Source organism: Panthera pardus, unplaced genomic scaffold (assembly GCF_024362965.1).
Source record: "Panthera pardus isolate Hobbes unplaced genomic scaffold, ASM2436296v1 HiC_scaffold_19, whole genome shotgun sequence".
NCBI classification, from domain to species: domain Eukaryota; kingdom Metazoa; phylum Chordata; class Mammalia; order Carnivora; family Felidae; genus Panthera; species Panthera pardus.
This window is the reverse complement of record NW_026526754.1, coordinates 7,396,734-7,419,894: the sequence shown is the minus strand read 5'-3', so window position 1 is coordinate 7,419,894 and position 23,161 is coordinate 7,396,734. Positions and strand designations below refer to the sequence as shown.

The 23,161-nt window shown below is 57.4% G+C and overlaps 2 protein-coding genes across 2 annotated transcripts in view; one reads left to right on the top strand and one right to left on the bottom strand.

Annotated features, from left to right (window-relative positions):
- The window catches only part of ATP6V0D1 (ATPase H+ transporting V0 subunit d1), a 39,014-nt gene extending 22,295 nt beyond the window's left edge, over positions 1 to 16,719 (top strand). The window contains exons 2-8 of the mRNA XM_019455584.2: positions 1,766 to 1,937; positions 10,340 to 10,518; positions 11,985 to 12,064; positions 15,438 to 15,515; positions 15,643 to 15,819; positions 15,929 to 16,006; positions 16,106 to 16,719. Of these exons, the coding sequence (XP_019311129.1) occupies positions 1,766 to 1,937; positions 10,340 to 10,518; positions 11,985 to 12,064; positions 15,438 to 15,515; positions 15,643 to 15,819; positions 15,929 to 16,006; positions 16,106 to 16,267 (926 nt within the window). The 3' untranslated portion in view covers positions 16,268 to 16,719. The remainder of the gene's footprint in view (positions 1 to 1,765; positions 1,938 to 10,339; positions 10,519 to 11,984; positions 12,065 to 15,437; positions 15,516 to 15,642; positions 15,820 to 15,928; positions 16,007 to 16,105) is intronic.
- A 425-nt stretch (positions 16,720 to 17,144) lies between these two features.
- HSD11B2 (hydroxysteroid 11-beta dehydrogenase 2) lies at positions 17,145 to 22,888 on the bottom strand. Its single transcript, XM_019455583.2, has 5 exons — positions 22,485 to 22,888; positions 18,842 to 19,054; positions 18,534 to 18,719; positions 18,289 to 18,426; positions 17,145 to 18,111 (listed from the first exon to the last, which is right to left on the bottom strand). Exons 1-5 carry the CDS (start codon positions 22,747 to 22,749, stop codon positions 17,696 to 17,698), a joined length of 1,218 nt encoding a protein of 405 aa, XP_019311128.1. The 5' UTR covers positions 22,750 to 22,888; the 3' UTR covers positions 17,145 to 17,695.
- Positions 22,889 to 23,161: the final 273 nt, after the last annotated feature.

Genomic DNA, 23,161 nt, shown 5'->3' with positions numbered 1-23,161 from the left:
TCACTCTGTGAGGGCCTGAGAGCTACAGAGGACATGAGTGTTGCCTGCCACCTGGGTGCCACCCAGATCTGCAGGCAGAAGGCATCTAACCCAGGGGCGTGCCAACTCCTCCCTCCCTCTCACCTCTCCCTTTCACATATTCTTCCATCTCTCCTTTAGCACTCCTAACTCCAGGTTGGGAACATTCTCCTGCTGGGATTGCAGGAGTAGGGGCTTCGCTGGGGATTATGTGCCACACCGTCCCTTCCTTCTCAGCAGCCCAAGGTAGCAAGGCCCTCCAGGCCCACAGACACGTTGGAAGGCTTGATCAGGGAGGCTTGTGGAGAAGTTCACAAATGTGACCCTTTCTGTCCTTCCCTGGACAACGTCCCCAGGAGACATAAAGCATGCAGGCCCTTACAGCAGAAGCTGGCCTTGGTTGTTGGGCCTTCACACACACATGTGCACGCACACATGGGTACCTTCCCAGCCACTGTCCTTGGCACTGCCATCACTGCTACAGTGTCCCCCATTTCCAAATCCAGGAGTAAACCCCCCTGCTGTCTTCACCAACACTCTTCCCAGACTTCTGTCCATTCTCCAAATATTTAATGAGCATGAAAACGTACCAGAACATACTCTGTTCTAGGCTCTAGGGTCCTGCAGCGACCCCAAATCCCTGCCATCATGGTGCTTATGTGTCCTGTGACAGGTGGAGTAAGTGTTAACAAAGAAAGGAGGCACAAGTGAAGGAACAGGGTGATGGGCTGTGGGAGAGGTCTCTGAAGAGGGGATGTGTGAGGAGAGATCACCCCTTTCTAGGCAGAGGGACAGGGAAGGCCCTGAGATGAGGATGTATAGATGACTGATGTGCTCTGCCTTGTGTTTTAAGATCGCTCTGGCTGCTGGTTGGAGAATAACCCCGGGGGTGGGAGACAAGGGCAAAAGCCAGGCAGCTGTTAGGTTGTTGCCCTGAGCTCACTGGGTCTCACCTGTCCTGCCCACCCAGGCCCTTCTTCTCTGTCCTCTCCTCCCTTTTCCCTTGCCCCATCCCTAATTGCTCAGAAGAGCCCAGAGGATCAGCCTGTCTGCCTCCAGCCACTTGTACAGTGGCTGTCTCCTTTCCCAGCCTCATCTCCCCCTCATGTCACTCATTTGTCCTCCAGGCCACTTGTCACTCAGGCCATCCTGCTGGCTGTTACCTTTGTATGTTCCTGTCCCTGCCCTTTGATGTGGCCCAGCCTGGCATGCTCTCTCCTCCTCTCGGTCCCGTCTTGGTGTCCTCTCCACCTTACTTGCACTTGTGGCCTCTTCTTTATTTCATTTGCATCATTTATGCCTAGAGTGTGTGGGCTTGCCCTTCTAACCCTGCAGCTATGGAGTGTAGGGCCCAGGTCTTACTCTACTCTAGGTTAGAGCCATCCCAGAATCTGCCATGCAGAAGGGCCTCAAAGGTGGTGGTGAATGGCACCTTGGGTTGGGGTTTCCCAGGCCTTCTTGTCATTTGGAGGAACATTTTGTTCTACTTGTGCTTGGACTCTGGGGCCCAGTGTATTGGCTAATGGCCCAAGAGTCTGGGATATCTCTAGAGCCTTGGTCTGACTGCCCTGGAGTAGGCCCTGAGTCAACAGGGAGGTGAAGGTGGGGACAGCAGGTCAGGGTAGCACCAGGACACAACAGCAGAGAAGCTGGGGCTCGGAGTTGGGTGCGGATGGGGTTTTGGGGTCCTGGAGAGGTTCAGTGTGGCTAGCCCTCATACTCCCCACGCCCCTGCCTTGGGTTTCAGACCTGAAGCTGCACCTGCAGAGTACTGACTATGGCAACTTCCTGGCCAATGAGGCATCGCCGCTAACAGTGTCAGTTATTGATGACCGGCTCAAAGAGAAGATGGTGGTGGAGTTCCGCCACATGAGGAACCACGCCTATGAGCCACTCGCCAGCTTCCTGGACTTCATTACGTAAGTGTGCCCTATAGTGCCTTCCCCTCCCACTGGGCAGGATAGCTGCTCCTCCTGCATCTGGGCCAGCATGCGCTTAGGCCAGCTGCCCACAGAGTCTTCCTGGGCTGTGTAGCTGAGCTGGTTATTCAACAGCCCTGGGCCTCCAAGCCACCACCAGCCACTTCATTGCTGTGGATTCCACACTGTAATGTTGGATGAAGCCCCTTTCCCTGCACCCTTGGTATTACAGAGATTGGGGTGAGGAGACCAAGGATGATGGGAGCACTTTGCCTCACTCACCCTGCAGCATCCACACTGAATGCTCACTAGGTCCTGACTTCCCAGACTGGGGTCAGAGGTCAGGGGATGGCAGAGCTCTGAAGAGCCAAGTTCTTGGAATGGACCATTCAGGCCCTCTGGGCCTGTCTGGGCTGAGGCCATTCTCCATCTTCTCTGTCCATGGCCCTGGGTCTCAGGGAGAAGTGGGGAAGGCTGAACACCTGGCTGCCTTTCCCAATTCTGGACCAAGCCCACATGTTTATGACCATGGCTGCCCAGCTTCCCCGTTGTCTAACCCTTGGGTGTAGTCCTGCCTCCACTAAGCTCCTGGAGGACCTGAGCAGAAGAAAGGACCCTACAGGCTAGGGGAGGGCACCTGGATGAGGCAGCCTCTGCTTGCCAGGTGTGCCTGTGGAAACAGGGAGATAGGCCGTCTCTGCCTGGATAGTCCAGGAGCCATTAGCCAGGGCCTGGTTAACAAAGAGATGGCCCCAGAGGTGTGATCAGTGGCTAACTTAAATGAATGTGCTCTGCATTAGTGGTGTGTGAGTGTGTGTTGTGGGGAAGTGTTTCTGGGTACTGGGTACTTTTGGGTACTGTTGCGCCTTTATCATTCCCTGATTTCGGTGCTCCCACCCTCCTCCTTGGAAACTGGCACACCTGCCCCACTAGGGTGCTTCCTGCCTGTCCTGATTCCCACCCCCAGCAAGCAGCAGCCACTTACTTAAGATCCACTTGCTCAAGTGGAGACTGCAGCCAGAAGGGATCCATCCTTGGGTAGAGGCCACAGGCTGGGACCCCTGAAGGGCTCAGGGAACTTACCCAGGCTGGGAAGCAGTCTCTTTCCTGGCTACAGGCCTCCTTTCTGGGGGCCTCCCTGCTGTCCAGGCTGGGCCTGTAATTACACCTCCTTGACTCTGGTCAAGGTATAGACTACATAGTCCTGCTGGGGCAGGAGGCCAGAGATGGGCCATGTCTTGTGCTGCTGAGATGGGGGTCACACCGAAGTATCCCATGTGTTAGCTCCTGGCCTGGGCCTGTGTATCCCTTGCCTCAAGGCCAGAGCCGGGGACATACCAGGAAGCAACAAATTTATTGCCAGAGCCCAGCCTTCACCTTATTTGCACAAGGCTCTCTCAGCTTCCTGGTGAATGTTCTGGCCTTGCCAGCCAGGCAGGCCAGAGGAGGCCTGACCCATGCCAGTGGTCAGAGGGCAGTTGTCATCCATCTCACTGTCCACTTGGCCACCTGCCTGTGCAGCTAGCTCCTGGCCTTTCTTGGTGCCCTTAGAAGCTTCGTCTCAGCCTGCCAGGCCATGAAACTGGAGAGGGCTCTGAGCGTGACTGAGGCTGCATAGCCGCCAGCTCTTTGCTGGAGGTTGGCTGCAAGCACCAAGCGTGCTTAAAGCAGCCAAGCACTATCCTGTGGCAGGCTGTCACTTCCCCGCCCCTTCCATTCATGGGTGATTGTGGCTTAGTCTTCCCAGCTCCTCACTCCTGCCCTCACTCAGGAAGAGCTCAGCAGCCACGTGTCAGCCTGTCTGAGCCTGTGGCTGCTCGTTCCATGACCTCGTCATCTTCAGTGACCTGCTCCTCTGCTCTCCACTTCAGCCACCCCCACTGATGGCTGCCCAAGGCCATGTCACTACTGGAACTGTTCCACCCCGAAATCGCTGAGTCAGGCACCCCCTCTCTACCCACAGCCTTCAGGCACTCCAGCCCACTCTCAGTCCCTTGAGGGACGTTGGTTCCGGACTCAGCAGGACGCTGGGCCTTGCTTCCTCTCCTGCTGTCCCTTCTGTCTTCGTTTTCCTCCCTCCCCAGCTGAGGTTCCCTGGTCCATCATTTGAGTACTTTTCTGCCAGCATCCGCAGCTCTCTTGGCCGCCTGTCCTATAGTCCCGCCCTGGCTGGCAGCCCCCCAGCCCTGGAGGAATCCCAGCAGCCTCCGGCCTGGAGGCACCCTCCCCCACCTCCACAGCCTGGAGCAAAGCTGGGGAAGCCGGCCTTGAGCGGTGATCCCTGCTGCCAGACGTGCACGCTCACCAGTGCAGCTGGCCTCGGCTTGTCTTTGCCCAGCCAGCCATTTGTTCTCCCTACCCAGCACCCTGCAGCCCCCCCACCAAGGTTGGGAAGACCACTTCACCATTTTAAATACTACCTCTCTCCCACCCCCAGCCTTGTCTCTGGGCAGATGGCCCACCTTCCTCCTCCACAGAGACAGTAGAAACCACTCACCTTCCAGCACCGCATCTGTGTCCCCAACCCTGATCTGATGGCAAAGGTTCCTTCTCTTGGGTCCTTCTGCCAGAGTCCTGAGCTCTCTTACCCGACTCCCTGGACCCTGAGTGGCCACTCACCTATTCTGTCTGTGCAGCCACTGTCCCTTTCAGATTCTTCCCATCAACAACTGAACAAGTGCAAATCTCTCACACTGTTTAAAACTGTCTCCTAGGGGGGCGCCTGGGTGGCTCAGTCGGTTAAGTGGCCGACTTCGATTCAGGTCATGATCTCGCGGTCCGTGAGTTCGAGCCCCGTGTCGGGCTCTGTGCTGACAGCTCAGAGCCTGGAGCCTGTTTCAGATTCTGTGTCTCCCTCTCTCTGACCCTCCCCCGTTCATGCTCTGTCTCTCTCGGTCTAAAAATAAATAAACGTTAAAAAAAAACAAAAACAACAAAACTGTCTCCTAGGGCCTGCGCTTTTACGTTCACTGTGTGCTCTCTCACCCCCGCCCCCCCACGCCTGCCCATCCTTTGAGCCTCCAGTCTGCTCCCAACTGTCCCATCACTCCACCGCAAAGGCCCTGACCAAGGTCACCACTGACCTTTGTGCGGCAGGGTCTGCAGGCCTAATCAGGAGCCACAGCCCTCCCACCCTCCAGCAGTCTCCTTCTTCTCTGCCATTTAACTCTTACCTCTCTGCCTGCTCCTCTTCCTCACCTCCACCTCCTCCACTTCCTCCTTTCTGGGTCATCCGCAGTGTTGCAGAAAGAGGGAATCTCTTCCGTCAGGGCCAGGGCCTGGAACTCATAGCTGGCTTCTCTGAGGAGGTGGCTGTGTGTTGAGGAGCTGTTTAAGGAAGAATTGGGGAAGGGGAGATTCTGGACTGAGGGAACCATACATGTCCTGAGCCTCAAACCCCAGGGATGTCCAGAGGAATGTAACTAGAGAGGAGAGCATGGTTCCCCCAGGTAGGGGAGGCGTCAGCTAATGGCTCCATCCTGCGTGTGAATACTTGAGGGAACAGTGCCATCACTGCTGGCCACAAACAAAGCTGGCCCAGCTGGGTTGGAGGTTGGGACTACCACAAAAGGTCAACTTAGCTCTGTTCCTCAGAGCCTCTTAGTTGCCCATAGAACTGCCCTTGGATTGCTGGAACAGGATTTCCCAGGAAGTGATGGGTTCCTTGTTACTAAAGGTGTGCAGACAGAAGCTGATGAAGGTCTTTTCTGCCCTCCCATGGTGAAAGACAGTGTCCATTGGTTTTGTTGATCCCAGCGAGCCTTCAGCCAACACAACTAGTATCAGCTCTGGGCCAGGCCCTATGCCAGGAGGGAGGGGGATGCATGAATGCAATGGGATGAGTGTCAGGGGTGGTGTAGACAGCTCCTGGAGAGGCCTGTGGGCAGCTGCTACAAATGGATCCAGGGTCACAGGAGGCTTCCTGGCATTAAGAGGACTCAAGGATCAGGTGGGGTGAAAGAGACTGCTCAGGAGAGTGGGTGGCACTGCCTGGTGTGGAGGAAACAGGCCTTGAGTGAGTGAGAGTCTGTGAAGTAAGCTGTCATCAATCATGTAGTTTTTAGATAATTCAGTTCAATTTCACGGCAATAACATGTAATATGTCACTATACCAAGGATTTTTCCAGACGTAGCCATTAACGTGCTGTGTGACTTGGAATGGAGCCTCCATTAGGGTTTTTTGGCTTTGGAGGGGAGATCTTGATCTAGGCCATTCCATGATGGCTTCCCATAGGAAAGTAGGCTCTCAAAGGGAAGTTGGGAGAGGTGCGTGTGGGAGAGGTGAGTCTGGCCTCTGGGGATTTTCAGGTGGGCCCCAAAGGCCCTTGTCTTTAAAGGAATGAGCCTTCCTGGGTGCCATCCCCAGTGTGCAGCAGCCTGGTACCCATTAGCAGAACCTGGGCTTGGTAACCTGCATCATCTGGGAGAGGTGAAGTCCAGTCTTTCTTATGTACCAGGGGCTCCAGTGCCACCAACCTGGAGTGGGTAGCTGGAAGGCAGCTTTGTCCCAGGACAATGGCCTCAAGTGCCCATAGGCCTGTTAGCATACCTGCCATTCTCCCCAGAACTTTTTGTAGCATGGGTTGCAGAGGCATGGTGGTTATCCTTATCCTGGTCCTCTAGCCCTCTCTCTCTACATCCACTGTTTTTGGGTCATAGCACGGTCTATACAGGCTGGGGCTCTAGGCCTGCCATGATTTCTGGGTCATGGGCTAGACCTGGCTCCTGCCTTGCGGGAGAGCCAGCAGTGATACTGACTAAGGGAGAGCACACAGGAGCTCTTTAAGGCCTAGAAGGCTTAAGTCAAGTGGGAAGACCCAATCAGGCTTCTGGGGAAGAGCAGGATTTTAATGAGAAGGTCAGGGCCTTACTAGCTCTGCTATGGGCTGCATTTTAGTTATCCTGATTAAAACTGAGAAACTGAGGCTTGGCAAGTTGTATGCTGAGGCCATAGCTTAATATCTCTATTCCCTTTCTGCCCTAGGCAGGGCTTTGCAGGACTCTGATGTGATTAAGCACAGATACTGTTATGAGCAGCCTCTGCTGGGAGCTGTAGGATAGACAGACTAGCAGAGGTACCTAGTCATCTTGGCCTCCTCACCAGTGCTAGGCCAGCCCCTGGCGCCAAGACGATAAGAATGTGGAAGCAAGCCATGCTTCTCCGGCAGGTGGCGCCAAAGGGCACAGCAGAAGAATGGGGCTTGGCTGGGGGCTCTGAAGACTTCTTGGAAGAAGGGGCTTCCTAAACCCCAACCCGAGACTTCTATGGGCCCAAGCTGAGTCTTAAAGGCACAGGGTGAGGGAGGGCCTCTGGGTAGAGGAATACAGACTCCCTACTCCCACCCCACAAGGGCCTCTTTGGCCTGGCGGGCAGCCGCCTGTCCACTCCCCAGCTGTCTTCCTCTGGAGGGAGACGCTGACCAGCTGGAACCTCATTCTCTGCTGTTGAGGCCAAATGAGGGGAGGACTGGTGGAGTGGCTTTTTGGGGGCAGGGAGGCAGCTGTTCAAGCCAGGCGAGGAGGAGGAGGATGTCCCTGTCTGCTGAAGGCCTTGGCCTTGGGGGGGAAGCAAACAGCCTAGCCAGCACCATCTCTGCCAGGCCTGCCCTGCTTCCTTTCTCCCAGGAAAGAGGATTTGGGCTCTCATTGGGCTGGGGAGAAAAGCAGGGGCTGCTTCTGCAGTAACCTCATAGTTGACTCAGGGAGAAGGAAGAGCTGGGTCTGGCACAGGTTTATCCAGTGCTGGCCTAGACTGGGTTAGAAGGGGGCCCTGGAAGGTGCTGGGAGTATGTGATCGTAAGTGGCCCTTAACTGGCTCGGCATTTTCCTTGGTACCCAGACTGGACTTCTAGCAGGAGAGGCTGGGGGCAGCTAGGAGGTACTACTACTGGCCCCGACATTTGCTGTCAAGGCTGAGAAGTGACTCACAGCTGGCCTGTTCCACATCATTGGAGGGACAACAGAAAAGCCAGATGGTAGAGTCTTCCCACGGGCTCTCCTCTAAGTCCAGGCCAGGACCCTGAGGAGTACCAGGGCCTCCCCTGAGCCCTGCCTCCAGCCCCATCCCCAACATAAAAGAATACCCTGGGTTGTGGGCAGAGGGAGTGGGGAGATTTAGAGAAAGAACACTGGCTTGTGGGGATACCTCTGAAAAGACAGAGCTAGATGGGGAGTGCAGTGCCAGGGCATGGGGACCCTAGAAATGGGACATGGAGATCATCTGCCTGATGGTGTGACAGGGCCGAGTGCCTATACTCTCTCTTACTTCCTTGGATACTGGGTTTGGTGATGCTGGTGGCTGCGGGGTCAATCAGATAGTATAGGCCTAAGAGGGGTACCCTTCTCCCTGTCCCTGTCCACAAGGTTGTGAGAGTGGAGAAGAGCATCCTCAGGCCGGGGACAGGAGTCTTTGTGGCTGTCTCAGAGAACAGGAAGACTGGAGTGGGGCTGGTTGGGGTGCAGGTAGAGGACTGCAGGAAGTGACATGTAGCATAGGTCCTGTGGTACATGAGATTCTGGAGGCATTGGGAACAAGGGATGCTGTCCAGGGTGGAGGGGATGCAGGCTCTGGCTGGAGGCCAAGGCCCAGAACTCTAGTGAGCTTTTTCTGAGGTCCCTCTGCTCTGCCAGCTCTGTCAGGTTCGGGGCAGAAGGCTGGCCATTGGGCTTCTTGCCTTGCAGCTACAATGGGCCCCGCCTGAAGCCCTCAGTTTGAGAAGGGGAGGGCCTGTCTCTTCTCTGTGCACATCCTGTCACTGACCCAGCCGGTTTGGGGGCGGAGAGAGGGCAGCTGCCTGGCCCCAAGCCCAGAAGAGCAGAGGTCACAGCAAGGCGCTGGGCTGGGTGGGAGCTGGGGGAGGGTGCAGCAAGCAGGGGGAGTAGGGGGTCAGGTCAGGACTGGAGCTGTGGCTTTTTCTTCCTGTCGCCTTCCTGGAGGGCCTTGTGGGAGCTCCCCCAATAGCTGGCCCTCTGAGTTGAGGCCTGGGCCACCCCTTTCCCTTTCTTCCCTTGGTATTTAGGGCCACTGCCCACCACGGGTCTTCCATGGACAGCCTCAGCGTTGGGTGCTTAAAATACTTTCCCAGGAGAGGGGCCTAGTTGTGGGCCACCCAAAAACTAGGGCAAGTCCTGTGCTAAGTGCCCATTCAGGGCAGCAGCCTGCACCTTAGCTCTGACCCTTCAGTGGTGCTCCTCCCCACAGGCCTCATCCACTCGTGTACCCTGAGTTCATCACTGGTGACAGGCTGGAGGAATGTTGTGGTTAATGCCACCTGACTGTGCCTGGGGCCTTCCTCACCGCCCCCCCCCCCCCCCCCCCCGCCCCTGGCTTCACCCCATTCCCACGTAGGTGACTAGACAGAGCTCTGCCCCGGCTCCTTTGTGCCATTGTCTTAAAGTTCGGAAGCAGAGCTTGCCCTGCCCCTTGCCAAGTCTGAACCGGGAAGCTCCACCCTCCCCAGCTCCACAGCCCCCTCTGCTGCCCATGTGCTATCCAGAGTGGAGAGCCGAGGAGCTTAGGCCTAGGACAACTTGAGCCCAGCCTCCCTATCCAGGCCTCTGGGTCCCCTCTAGGCCTCCTGCGCGGATACCTGGCCTAGGCCTCCGGCTGAAGGAGGAGGCGGTGCTCTGCCTTTGGAGTGGAACTGTGCAGGGCAGCTATCTACCTGCTCCATCTCTGCCTGACCTGGGGCCTTACTCTAGAGGGGCCCTCCCGCTAGCTCCTTTCTGGCCTTCCCTTTTTCTCTGGCTTCTCCCCACCCTACTCTTCAGCCTTTCCTCCCCTTGCCATCTCCCCCTCCCCACATCCCCACCCAGCAGCCAGAATGACTCTAACAGGACTGTAATACTCCCTGCTTACATCCTGCTAATGGATCTCTAGTGCTCAAAATGCAGTCAGGACCCTCAGCCTGGCTTGCAGGACCAGCGACCAGGCCCCAGCAAGCTAGGAGCACTGCCCTGGTTCCCGCCTTCTGCCAACCCTGAGCTGTGCTCAGTTCCTCGAATGCGGCAGGCACTCGGTGAATGCCTCCAGGCCTTTGCACACACTGTTCCCTCTTCCCAGAACACAATTACATCTCCCAGTTTTTTCATCCCCAGGCTGGCCTTGCACCTCCTTCTGTGTTCCCTGCCAGAACTCTGTTCACACCGTGGGGTAGTTACCTCTTCCCAAACACTCGAGGGGCGTGAATCTGTGCCACACTCCCAAGGGAGGGGCCGTGTATGTCTCAGACTCCTGGTGCTGGAGTAGGGCTGCAACCGGGCAGGGAGGTGAACCAGTGGTGCTGGTCAGCAGCACCATTGAGGTGGCGCTCTTTGTTGAGGGTGGCCTGTGCAGGGTGGGGGCAGGGTCACAGTGCTGGGCCAGGACTTCCAAACCCCCTGCTGTTGTGTGCCTCCCGCAGTTACAGCTACATGATTGACAACGTAATCCTGCTTATCACGGGCACGTTGCACCAGCGGTCTATCGCCGAACTTGTGCCCAAGTGCCACCCACTAGGCAGCTTTGAGCAGATGGAGGCTGTGAACATTGCGCAGACACCTGCCGAGCTCTACAATGCCATTCTGGTGGACACGCCCCTGGGTGAGCCACTGGGGTGGAGGGGGGAGGAGGTGGACACCGCCTCCAAGTGTGGGGTTTGTGGACCCCTGGGTGGTGGGGGGGTGATACTGAGCCATAAAAGAAGGCTTGCCCCTGCTGCTTACCTTTATGTTTCCCTTAACTTCCCTCCCATTCTGTTGCCCTACCTTCAGTTCCTTTCCTGTTGCTTTTGCTGGGCTAGGCAGACTACCACCAGGGCCTGATTCAGACCATGTAACTTTGTGAAACTGGCCAATTTCTCAGAATGCAGAGAAAGGCTGAGCTCATGGAGTGGGGAGAGGCCCAGGTCCCTCAGAGTCTTGGGACTCGAACACACTGTGGCCCCAAGCTGGGCCAGAGTGGCTGGCTGCCTGTGAGGCAGAGGAGGGAAGCAAATAGCTTCACTTGCCTCCACAGAACAGGTCCCAGGGGCCAGGTCAGGCAGTGTCCAGCAGGATGCAGGGTTCGTGTCAGAGGCCAAGAGAGGAAGGGGAACTGGGAGCTTCCTGCAGGGCCCCACCTAGGCAGTGCTGGCTCCTGCCTATCTTGGAGGCTGGGGAGAAGGCACTAAGGCCGTCACCAGCTAGTGCCCTCATAGCCACAATCTTTGTCCCCAGAGCACCACCTCCAGGAAGCCTCCAGGGTTAAACACTGGGTTCTAAGTTGCACTTGTTCCTGTACTAAGAGTTCTGAGCCCTACTTGCTAGGCCTATCTGCCATAGACTCTTCCAGTAACTCTGAGCTAGTTCTGGGCTATTTGTGGTTTCTCAGTTTCTCCATTTTTATTTTATTTATTTTATTTTATTTTATTTTATTTTATTTTATTTTATTTTATTTTATTTTATTTTATTTTATTTTTTTTGCTCCCTCTCTCCCCCTAGTTTCTCCATCTTTAAAGAAGAGACAGACTAGAGAGTCTGTGGGCCCCTGTCAGGGGAGGGAGCTCTATTCTGTTCTGGCCTCTACTTTCAGCCTGACAGTGGCCCTCTGGGTCCCTGGTCCAGGCCCACTCAGCTCATTCCTTAAGAAGTAGGCTGGTTTTCCAAATGTGGGCCCCAGGCCCCCCCTGGGGGTTACAGATACATGGGCATCAGGCCCCAAATCCACAGCTGCCCCTCAAGAAAGGAGGATGTCATGGCCTCTTATGCAAGTCTGTCTTTGGCATGGTCTGAGCTTGGGTCTGCCCCAGAGGCGATTAGATCATGTTATGGCTGGCCGCCTCCTTTATAAATCAGTTTTAGGAGCAAGGATGCAGGAGAAGCTCAGGTCAGTGTACATGGCCCAGTGTATTGCTTCTGCCACTTGCAAGGCAATTGCCCAGGCTGGTTCGGGAGGCCCCCCACCCCCTGGCCAGCTGGGCCTTGTGACAGGGGCCCTCTATGCCCTGCAGGGGTGGTTAAACAGCAGCAGGATTCTTGCCTAGGCTGAATCTAGTCGCCCACCCTCACCCCCACGTCTTTCTTTCCCAGCGGCCTTTTTCCAGGATTGCATCTCAGAGCAGGACCTTGATGAGATGAACATCGAGATCATCCGGAACACACTCTACAAGGTAGTGCCCTCATCAGAGGTGGGGGCTGGCCTGTGGGCAGGGGTGGGGCCACGGTATGGTGGGCTCGTGGTTTATGTGGGGTGCTGGGACAGGACGCAGCTGCACCAGGCTTCTATCCCGCAGGCTTAACCTTATCCGCAGGCTTAGCCACTTTCTGGCTCCCATGATGGGCGCAGGCTGCATGGAACAGGTTCTCCATCTCGTGGCGCCTGCGGCAGGCCCTGATAAGATCAGCAGGAGTGGCTGGTGCCCCACAGCTTGGCCTGTCAGAGCTGGCTCCTGGATGGCCACTCCCCCTGCATCCAGGAGGGTCACGGGGCCGCCACCCAGGCCATAGCTTTCAGGTTTACCCCACCTAGACTGTTGCCAGCAAGGACAGGCATTTGAGCAGAGGCAACAGTGTGCTTAGTTATGATGGGGGGAGGGACCCAGCCAGGTGTAGCCAGGTCACCACATCCTTCTCAGGTTCCTAGGCCTAGAGCCAGTGCCACGTCACAGCATCCTTATCTCTTAACCACTTTCTGCTTCACCCCTGACTATGGCACAGGTTGGTGACCCCTGGAGACAGAGTGAGCTTGGGATTCCTGGGTCAGCACTGCCCTGGCCCAAAGAGGTTAGGAGCAGGGCTGGGAGCCAAGGAAGGGGGCCGGCCAGGGACCAGTGAAGGACATTTGGGACAGACTAGGCTCTGGGCACAGTGAGGTACTGATGGGCTGCAGCCAGGAACATGGATCAGCAGTAGGCAGGCCCTGAAGGGGGACTGAGTATAACCTAAGTCACAGGCCCTGCTGACCTAACCCTGAGAACATCTGGCAATCAGATCTTTACACTGAGTGTCTTCTCCTGCCTGAGTTGGAGCTAGGTGGCTGACACTCAGCTGCAGCCTGAGAGGCTAGGCCTCCAGTCTCCCTCCAGGAATCTGGGCCAGAGTGCAAGGGGAGGTCTGGTAGTAGGTGAGGAGCCTGCATATGTTGCAGTGGTGTGGGAAGGGGAACAGCCCATGCAGAAGCAAGCATGGAGCATGGGCCAAGTGACAGGCAGTTTGCCATGGAAGTGCAGGTTCCAGATAGACAGCAGGAGACAGGTCTGGAAAAAGAGGCAGACACAGGATGAAGTCACCGAGGGCCTAGAGTGTCAGGGCAGAGTTTGAACTGTATCCTGTGGGCAGGGTCAGCCAATAAAGGTTTGCAACAGGGCAGAGTATCATCAGAAAGCCCCCTCTGGCTATAGTGTGGAGCATGGAGTAGAGGGGAGAGACTAGAGGTAGGAAGATCGTCAACTTCTTTAATCGTCAGGATCACCCTAGGAGCTAGGTAGGCATGAATATCTGAATTGGTAAGATGAGAAAACTAAGGGCTCAAAGAAGCAGGGTGGGTTGCCTGAAACCACTTGCTATACTCTGGCAGCACTGGGATCACACCTGGCTCAGCCTGTTTGCAAAGCACGTGCTCTCATCTGCCCCGCTAACAGGGAGGCAGGCCAGGCAATCAGCCGAGAATGTGCATGCGCACATGATCTGAGTGCTCCTGCCCGCCCAACTGGCCTGCTGCCGGTTCCCTGCCCTGAGACAGGGTGAGGGGTGCGGCTGTCCCCCTAGCCTCACCCACACCCTCACCGGGCCTGACTGGTTCTAGCTGGAGTCACTGGCGAGGGCTGCCGGACACCAGCTCCGTAAACACTGATCCGAGGCTGAGGGCGCCATGCCAAGACTGCCCGCTCGACAGGCAGTGTCCCAGCCCAGTGGCCACAGATGGGAGATTAGATGGACCCTCAGCCGCCTGGCAGGCAGGAACTGTAGGCAGCTGGTACAGCAGCCATGGACTAGCAGGCTCCAGGGGACAGGGTGGGGATGGGGAGGCAACCTTGGTACCTGAGCCTTTGAGGTCTTGCCAGTTTCTTCAACTGCCCTAACTTCCAGAAGAGAGTCTGAGCCTGTCCCATCATCTCCTCTGAGCCTAGGGTCAGCCTTTCCAGGGATTGGTATAGCTCAGTGAAGGCTGGTGGCTTCCCCACAGATTGGAACTGCAAGCCCCACTGGGGCAGGCCTCGAGATTTGGGCAGGCCATGGGGAACTTGGCCTGGCCATGGGGAAGAAAGTGGCTGGGGACAGTCCTAGAGGGACTGAATTACCAGTGAGCCATGGTAGGATTGGCAGCTGTTTCTACCACCCAAGCCCTCTGATTCCTGGGGATGTATTATGCTGGGGTCCACTCTCCCCTTCCAGGCTTCTTCCTCTCTGACCTGTTCTAGACTTTTGTTTCCTGTGACCTCAGTGGTCACCACAGGCCTTCTGAGCACAGCTTGCCCAGTGCTGCTGGCCAGGCTATGCCTGTGCTCGTGGACTCCTGGGTTTCATCTCACCTCCTCCCTTGGGGGAGCAAAGCCTGTGGCCCAAGTCAGCTTGTGGTGGGTAGAAAGGTCTCTGAACCTTGGAGATCAGACCTTGGTACTGAAAGCTTTCCAGGCCTCCTGGCCCTGAGCCCCAACTCTGAAGAATAATCTCTAGCCTGTGGAGCCAGAGTCCCTGTGACCATGCCACCAGAAGGGACTCAGGAGGATCTGAGTGAAGGGAGTTCCCCAGAGGGGCCACAAGACCATCCCCCCCCTCTCTTGACACAGAGAGGTTTGGGGAAGGAAGCCTGTGCCTAGCCACTTTTATGAGTGAGTGCTGGGAGGAAACGAGGGACTGGGCTGACCTGTCTTTTCCTCATGCCCAGAAGATCCAGTTTGCCTGGGCAGGAAGTGCTCGTTCCCACCACAGCCCATGTGTCCAGCCATTGCACTGCAGGGCTGACGTCTGTGCAGGCAATAACCATTCCTCAGCAGGAACCGAGCTGACATTTGCTTCCTGCTTCATGGTGCCTGGGAGCTGCTTGGGGGATGGAAGGAGTTCCGTGAGGTGGGGTGCCAAGAGGGGCCAGGGCACCCAGTCCAGGCCACTTCCATGAACTCTCAGGAGTAACCTTCCTTCACTAGCTCATCAACATGTAGTTTTCTGAGGCTGAGGAGGGGAGGTTTGGGGGAAAGGCAGGCAGAGCAGCTGGGGGCAGACAGACCCCCTCTCTGAGCCTGGTCCTCTGCGGGATGAGGACATAAGGGCACGTAGGGGGCACTGCACCATGAAGCTGTCAGTAGGTCAGAAATTGCTCTATTGCTCCTGGGTGCAGTGAGGCAGCCGGCCAACTGATTAATAGTTGGAATTTGCAGATGTTTCCGAGGTTCTGACATGGGGGCTTCCCTGGCCAATTGATGGGTGTGATGTATGGACTCACCATGCAAGGGACTGGGGAGGGAAAGAGGCAACTGTGAGGAGAAGGCTTGGCAAGTCCCCCAGCTCCCTGCCTGAGTTGAGCGAGCCCCATGCTCTGCGCAGGCCTACCTGGAGTCCTTCTACAAGTTCTGCACCCTACTGGGCGGGACCACAGCCGATGCCATGTGTCCCATCCTGGAGGTGAGTGCTTGCCCACCTTCCTGCCCACTAGTCCCTGGTAGCCTGGGCCTGGGGGAAGCCCCGCCAGCTGACTGGCTGCTGCCTCCTTCCCCCTCCCTCTCGCCTTGCCTGTGTACTGGCCCCACAGTTTGAAGCCGACCGACGAGCCTTCATCATCACCATCAACTCCTTCGGCACAGAGCTCTCCAAGGAGGACCGTGCCAAGCTCTTTCCACACTGCGGGAGACTATACCCAGAGGGTCTGGCCCAGCTGGCTCGGGCTGATGACTATGAGCAGGTCAAGAACGTGGCCGACTACTACCCGGTGAGTGCCCTGGCCACAGGATGATGGGCGGGCATACTGGCATCTGCATCCCCACCCCACACCCAACAGTGCCCTTGTGCTCATGCTTCCCATCCCTTTTCTGGGCCAGGAGTATAAGCTGCTCTTTGAGGGTGCAGGCAGCAACCCCGGAGACAAGACCCTGGAAGACCGATTCTTCGAGCATGAGGTGAGGGGTTGCTCACCTGCCTGTCAGGGAGGGGTTGGTGGCCCAGGCCTGACTCTGCCATCACGGCCACCTGCACACCACGTCTGCCTCTCTCTATAGGTGAAACTGAACAAGTTGGCCTTCCTGAACCAGTTCCACTTTGGTGTTTTCTACGCCTTTGTGAAGCTCAAGGAGCAAGAATGTCGCAACATCGTATGGATTGCCGAGTGCATTGCCCAGCGCCACCGCGCCAAGATTGACAACTACATCCCCATCTTCTAGCGCCCTGGCCCAAGGCTCCCCACAAGTGTGTGTGTCTGCGTGTGCTGTGACCAAGCCCACAGCTCACATGCCTGCCCTGGGGGATAGCACATTGTCCTAGTGGCTGCCGGTATTCCTGACCCTCCCTGGGATGGTTCTTGGGCCTGAAAAGGGGCTGGGCACCTGTTCCCCCTACCAAGGTTGGACCAACTCCCCCCCCCCCAAAAAAAGGAGGCCCCCTCAGCCCTATGTTTACAGCCACTGACACGCCTGAGAAGCATGTGGTCACTTTGTGTGCTTCCCTGAGAACCCCTGGGGCAGCGTGAGCCTCCTCTCCCTTCTGTGGGTCACCCGCAGAGCCAAGGCCCAGGGGAAGGATAGAGTGTGTCCTTGGGGCATAGGGGAAATAGCTCTGCCACCCTGTCCCTCAGCTCTGCCCTCTGAGACAATAAACTGCCCTCTCTAAGCCTGGCTATCTGTCTCCTTTGGGTGCCATCCTTGTCAAGCCACCCCCACTCCAAGCTTTCTACCTCCTTTGCTGGCCCTCTCTCTGTGCTTTCAGGTTCTGCAGGATGGGGGAAGTCACTGGAGGCTCACACAGGGCTGTGGAACTGGGTGCTGGCCCTAGCGGGCCACAGATCTCCCTGTTTGCCTCAATGAGCCCCACTGCACCCTAGTCCAAGGGCATTACCCCCATTTCACTAGGCTGAAACCCAAACCTGTGGATAAATGACCTGCCCACAGTCAACGAACAGGAAAAGGTATGAAGCACAGAATCTTTGTCCAGAGCCTTGGCCCATGCTGACCACCAGGGGTTCCCCAGGCAGTTCCCAATCTGTCACACAGTCACAGACTGGCACTCAGACAGTCATGCCCTCCAAACACAGCATCTCCCCCATTCTAGGAGAAATAAAAATTTGTCTTTATTTAAAAGGTGGCAATCAGGCAAGTAGGGTATGGAACCTCCTATGGCTAGGGGGGTTTGGGGTGGGTGGTCGGGACCCTAATTCTTGAGCCAGTCAAGAATCAGGATTTACCCTTTGAATCGCAGCACTGAGGCACTGGTGCCTTGAAAAAATCCTGAGGGTGGTCCCCACCCCACCCAGTGACTCCTTAGTTTGCAGAGGCACTGTCTGCGGGATCCTGTCAAAGGCTACAGCTAAGTCTTGCACAAAACTCCCCATCCAGTTGGGTTCTCCAAGCTACAGGGTGGAGCCTTGTGCCCAGGAGGGTCTGTGTGGGCTCATGAAGCAGAAGAAAGGCCTGGAGGTTCACTGGGAAGCCTCAGCTTCACCAGGCCTGGCCTGGGGCAATGACTGAGTGGGTAGGGCTGGGGTCCTTTAGGCCAGGCTCTAGGGCAGACTTGGGGGGGTCACAATGGCCCAGGGGAGGGCCAAGGGCTTATGGGACCTTGTCTGCTAGAGCAGCTAGGCCATCTGTGTGCACTGCTCATTGGGCTGTCATGGGGGAAGAGCCTGGGTTTGGGTCTGGGTCCAGGGCTGCATCCTGGGCTGGGGTAGAGCCAGGCTGGCCAGGCCGCAGTGCTCTTGGCAGACAGTGATTGATGAAGAAGGTCTGCAGGAAGCGGCGCCGCAGGCCCTCAGGCAGGTAGTAGTGGATGAAGTACATGAGCCCCAGGCCACGGCCTGGGTAATAGCGGCGGCGTGGCTGAGCTGCCAGCAGTGCGTCGGTGATGGCATCTACAACTGGGCTGAGGTCTGGCAGCGCCAGGCGCAGCGAATGCAGGAACTGCCCATGTAAGTGCTCGATGTAGTCCTCACCGTAGGCCTGGAGCAGCTCTTGGGGCAGGCTGGCCAGCAGCAGCTGTTTACGCTGCTCCCACTGGCCCACATTCTGCACAGACTCTGAGGAAGGAGCCACAAGGTCAGGGTGGGTTCACTTAGGGAAGCCAAAGCCAGACTCAGGTCAGTCTACCTCAAAACCGATCCTTGCCTCCAGACAGAGCCAGGCCCATTCCTTAGACCTGACTCCACCCCAGGTAGGAACACACCCACACACTGTATCCCAAACCCGATGCCCACCTGTCTTGAAGCAGCCAGGCTGGATGATGCTGACCTTGACCCCCCAGGGCAGAAGTTCACAGCTGAATGTGTCCATGAGCAGTGCCATGGCCGCTTTGGAGGTCCCATAGGCCGCCAAGCATGGGTATGGCATGTCTCCTGGGAATGGATTGGGAGGGAGGCAGCTCAGCATGGACCAGGGGCTCCAGCAACCCTCCCTGCTCTGCAGCAGCACCTTTTCTACTCCAGTAGGGAAGGGCACTCACCTGCTGGGCTGCCCACAGTCACAATGCGACCCCTAGAACGGCGCAGCAGTGGCAACAGGCCCTTGGTTAGTTCAAGCGCACCGAAGAAATTCACCTCCATGCAGCTGCGGAATGTGGCCACTGGAGACAGCTCCACATCGGCCACTACATTGTTGTGGCCTGCATTGTTGACCAGGCCCCACAAGCCTGAGGGCACGGAGAAGGGGGAAAAGAAAGGAAGCTCAGAGTTGAGTCTGCCCAGCAGCAAACCTCCGCCCATTCACACCCACCCAAGCACACCCTCTCCTGGGGGATCTAGGCCCACTGACCTGTGCTGGTGGTGTGGGCCTTTGTGAACTCCAGTGCTCGGCTGATGTCTGCTGGCTTGGTCAGGTCCAGCTGCAGCAGCCTTAGGCGAGGGGAACAGCAGGCACGCAGCTCTAGGGCACCAGGGCCATCCAACTCCAACACGGTGGCCAGCACCGTGAAGCCCATAGCGTCTAGCTTCTTTGCCGTCTCCTTGCCAAAACCAGAGTCACAGCCTGGCCAGGGCAGGGCAGCCAGTGAACTCCCACTGTGGCCCAGTCCAGCCTGAGACAACTCTAGGATCATCAGGGTCCATACAGGATCCAGGCCTCTGGATACCCAGTCTTCAGCAGCCTTCCCTCCCATCCCAGGTCCATCTCTGTAGGCTTTGCCCCTCTGGCTGAGCACTAGCTCTCTTACAGCTGTCACCTCCCTGACCCCCCAGAGCTACCCCAAACATGGCTTAATGATTCCCACTTTACAGATGAGGACACTGAGACCTACGAATGCTAAGTTGCTTCCCAAAGTCATTCAGCCAGCAGAGAGTAAGATCAGGACTCTACTGGAGGTCAGCCCGAGACCCAGTACCAGTCCTGGTGTCCTGCTTGCTTTGCTATCAGGTCTAAGCTTGCCTGTGCAGTATTACTGCTCAGCCTCGCTGCCCTTGCCCGGGCTTCTTCCTCTTACCTGGACTAGGCAGCAGCCCCCTCTTTGGTCCTGTCCCATCTTGCCCCCTTGAATCCATTCTCTTACCTCAGCAGCCAGAGGGATCTTTCCAAAACTGACAATATCACTCTGCGGCTGAAAGCCTTTCCAAGGCCCCCACAACCCTGGGGATGAAGCCCCAAGCCCTCTGCTCCCATCATCACAACCTGAGCCCCACCTCCCTTCCCCACCAGCACCCTACTATTGTTCCAGGCTCTAGGCAAGCTGGAGGCTCATACCTACCTCACCACTGACCCCCACTCTTGGAATTCCAATCAGTGGCAACAGTGGGGCATTCTCTGAGCCCCAGACCACTTGCCCCCAGGACAGGGAAGATGATGGATGGAGAAGAGAACAGACCTGCATTTGAATCTCTTCCCACACCCAACAATTGTGACCTGAGGTCAGTTACCACTCTTGGAGACTTAATTTCCTGTGTTTGGTATGTGGAGAGTGGAACCACCAGGCAGAGCCAGAGTGGGGGTCTGATAAGACCCTGTTTCCTTGATTGTTCCCATCCAGATCCTGGCTCTGAGGGTGGCAAGGGGAGGGGGAGGCCAGTGAGAGGAGGCTCTCTGGAGCCTGCCTCCCTGGTGGTCCCACTCACTTCTGGACAGGCTCTGCAGCCCCTCCCCACCTCAGCCCCGCCCCCTCTGCTGAGGCAGAGAACAAAGCTGGGACAGGGGCTGTGAACTAGGCTTTGTGTGGCTGGGGGCCTGCAGACTAAGGCAGTCTGGGCTGGGCTGGGCTGACAAGTCCTTCCAGGGCAAGCCTGGCTGGGGGAGGCCAGTGAGCACATGTGTGTCCACTTGCCTAAGCTCCCTACTCTGGAGGGCCCTTCACTGGGAAACTGAGGCCTCCCAGAGCCTCAGCTCTACAGTCCCAACAGTCACCCATGCCTCGCACACCCTCTTGTTTATCTGCACACAGACACCTGTACATACACTTCCAAACTGCCTGCATATTCACACAGGGATTCACTCCCAGGAGACCCCCAGCCACCATCCATGAGCAGATGTGCACACATGGCACCCAGCCACTCAGCCCAAACTCTGACTCCACGGCTGAGCTCTGGATGTAGCCTTGGGCTGTGGTTCTCAGGGGTATTCTCAAGGAGGGGTGGGTAGCAGCTCTGGCAGGCTGAAGACACTGTTCTTAGCAGGTGAGGCAGGGCCTAGTCACTTATTTGTCTTGCAGTCAGGTAGTGAGAGAGGAAACCGCAGAGTGTTTGGACATCGGGAAGCTTGCTGGTCTACTCCTGATGCTTAGCAGGAGTGGGTTGGGCAGGACTCTTCCCCTCCCCCATTGCAGGGCTTTACAACCAGATATGGAGGAGCCCAAGCCTCAGAAGGCATCCCTCCTCTTCCCTCACTCTCCAGCTCAAGGCAAGGAGAAGTAACAGCAGCAGCATGAAGGCCTGAGGGGAGATCTCAGGAAAGTCTGCCCACTGAGTCACTACTACCAGCAGATGGCCCAGATACTGTTGAGGCAACTCACAAATTAGACGGCAGGAGGGGAGCTGCCCAGTCCCTGGGAGCAGAGCTCACAACCTAGTTCAACCTAGTTGAACTAGTTGAACCTAGTTGAACCTAGTTCAACTCCTGCTTCAGACCAGGAGGGCCACTGTATCTTTCCTTCCTCAATCCCCTAAAACTTCACACTATACTCTGAATTCAGGTTCCACTCATCAAACCTGACCCCTGCTCTAACTCCACCCTCTTGCTGAAACCCAAAGCCCTAATGCCACCGGTGTTCCCACCCCACCTCAACAGTCAACCTTCTTGCCTGGCATTCAAGGCCCCTTTTGAGGAAACAACCTCACATCACACCACATCTCAGCAGCCAGGCTGGTTACTGACTGTCCCCTACCCAGGCCACTCTCATTGTTGCCTCAAGCCTTTGTCCCACATCCACACTTTGATCCAAAACACCTTCCACACTTCACCTATCTTGACTCATCATCCCAGGCCCAGCTCAAGCATGGCCTCCTCTGAGAAGTTCTCCCAGGTCTGTCCTTGTGATCATACAGGGCCCCCTACTGGACCAAGACCTCTGGGAAGCCACTCTGGTGGTGAGGGCAGGGCTCTGAGAACCTGTCCAAAGCCATGGGGGTTGGGGGGGGAGAGACCAGGCTGCCCCTCCCCCCACACATACAATGGAGCCAGTGCCCCCTGGCCTTTCTCTCCCTCCCCGCTTCCGGCTGGGTCTCAGTGCGCCCCCCCTCCCTTCTGGTGACAGATTTATTCCCTGCTCCAGACAAAGGGAACTCTGCCAGGCAACCAGAGGCACCTGAGTACAGCTCTCCACGACCTCCTTCCTGGGCACTGAAGACCAGGAGGAAGGTGGCATTGTGTGTGCTGGCTGCAGATCTGGAAGGCTACCTCAGCAGTTTGGGGGTGGGTGGCACATTCTAAGAGGCAGCTGAATGCCCAGCTGCCTCTTATGGTGACCTCAAGCTTTTATGGATTCCAAGGACCCCAGCAAACGGGGCGGGGGAGGGGGAGTGGGTGCCCCAACTCCCTATCTAAGCGCCTTCCTCTGGCCCTGGGGAAGAGGAGATGAGGCGTCCCACGTGGGCATGTTAGGCAGAATCCAAGGGGTGACCATCCTCTTCAGTCCCTCAGAGCACTGCCCCCTGCCCCAAGACTGCTCTCTTGGGGAGGGGCATAGCATAAACCTCAGACTCCGGGAGGTTCCACCTTTCTCAGCCAGCAGTTGTTCCTGCGCACCTGCCCACTCCCGGCCTCATTTTCCCTCCAGCACTCCACAGCGGCAGGTAGTTAACCCGGACTTAAGGAGGTGCCTTGCGCTTCCTACTTGGCTCGCTCCCGGCACCCAGGGGAGAACGACACTCCCATTCCTGTGCTGGGGGTCCCGCCTTGCCTTGGCGCGCTAGAGGGGAGCCCTCTGGGTGTCTGGTCCCGCCCTCGAGCCTGGAGTCCCCGCGCTCCGCGCACTCACCGGTGATGAGCACCGCGCGAGTGGCCACCGGCAGGCGCGGAGGGCGCGCCAGGCGGGACAACGCGATCCAGCCGGCGGCGGCCAGCACGGCGAGTGCGGCCGGCGGGGGCAGCAGGCGCTGGCACAGCCAGTCGAGCGCAGCCAGCAGCGCCAGCGCCGCCAGCAGCGGGCGGCCCAGACGCAGGTCTGCGCGCAGCAGCTGCAGCAGCGCACGGGCCGCCACGAGCAGCCAGGCGCCGCCCGACGGCCAAGGCCAGCGCTCCATGGCGGCCGGGCCGGGCTGGGCTGGGCTGGGCCGGGGCGGGGCGGGGGCCGGGCTGGGGAGCAGGGAAAGGGACTTGAGGCCGGAGCGAGGGGCGCGCCGTGCAGGAGGACACCAGCCAGGGGCGGAAGGGATACTCGCTTTCTCTGTTCGCCCTCGGGCCGAGCTTATAAAGAGCCCCGGGGGCGGGGAGAGGGCGGGGCGGAGGCGGGGCAGGGGCGGGGCTTCCCTCCACTTCGCACCCCGCACCCTCCTGCGGGCAGGTGCCCCCCCTCCCCCGCTCCGCCCCGCCCCCGCGGCCAGATCTGCTTTCTAAGAAGCCGGAACAAAGTCCCGAAGTTGCTGCTAGAGAGGGAGCCGCCTTGCCGCGGACCGTGCCGGGAACCAGGCCGGTCTGTGTAGCCCTAGTGCTTTG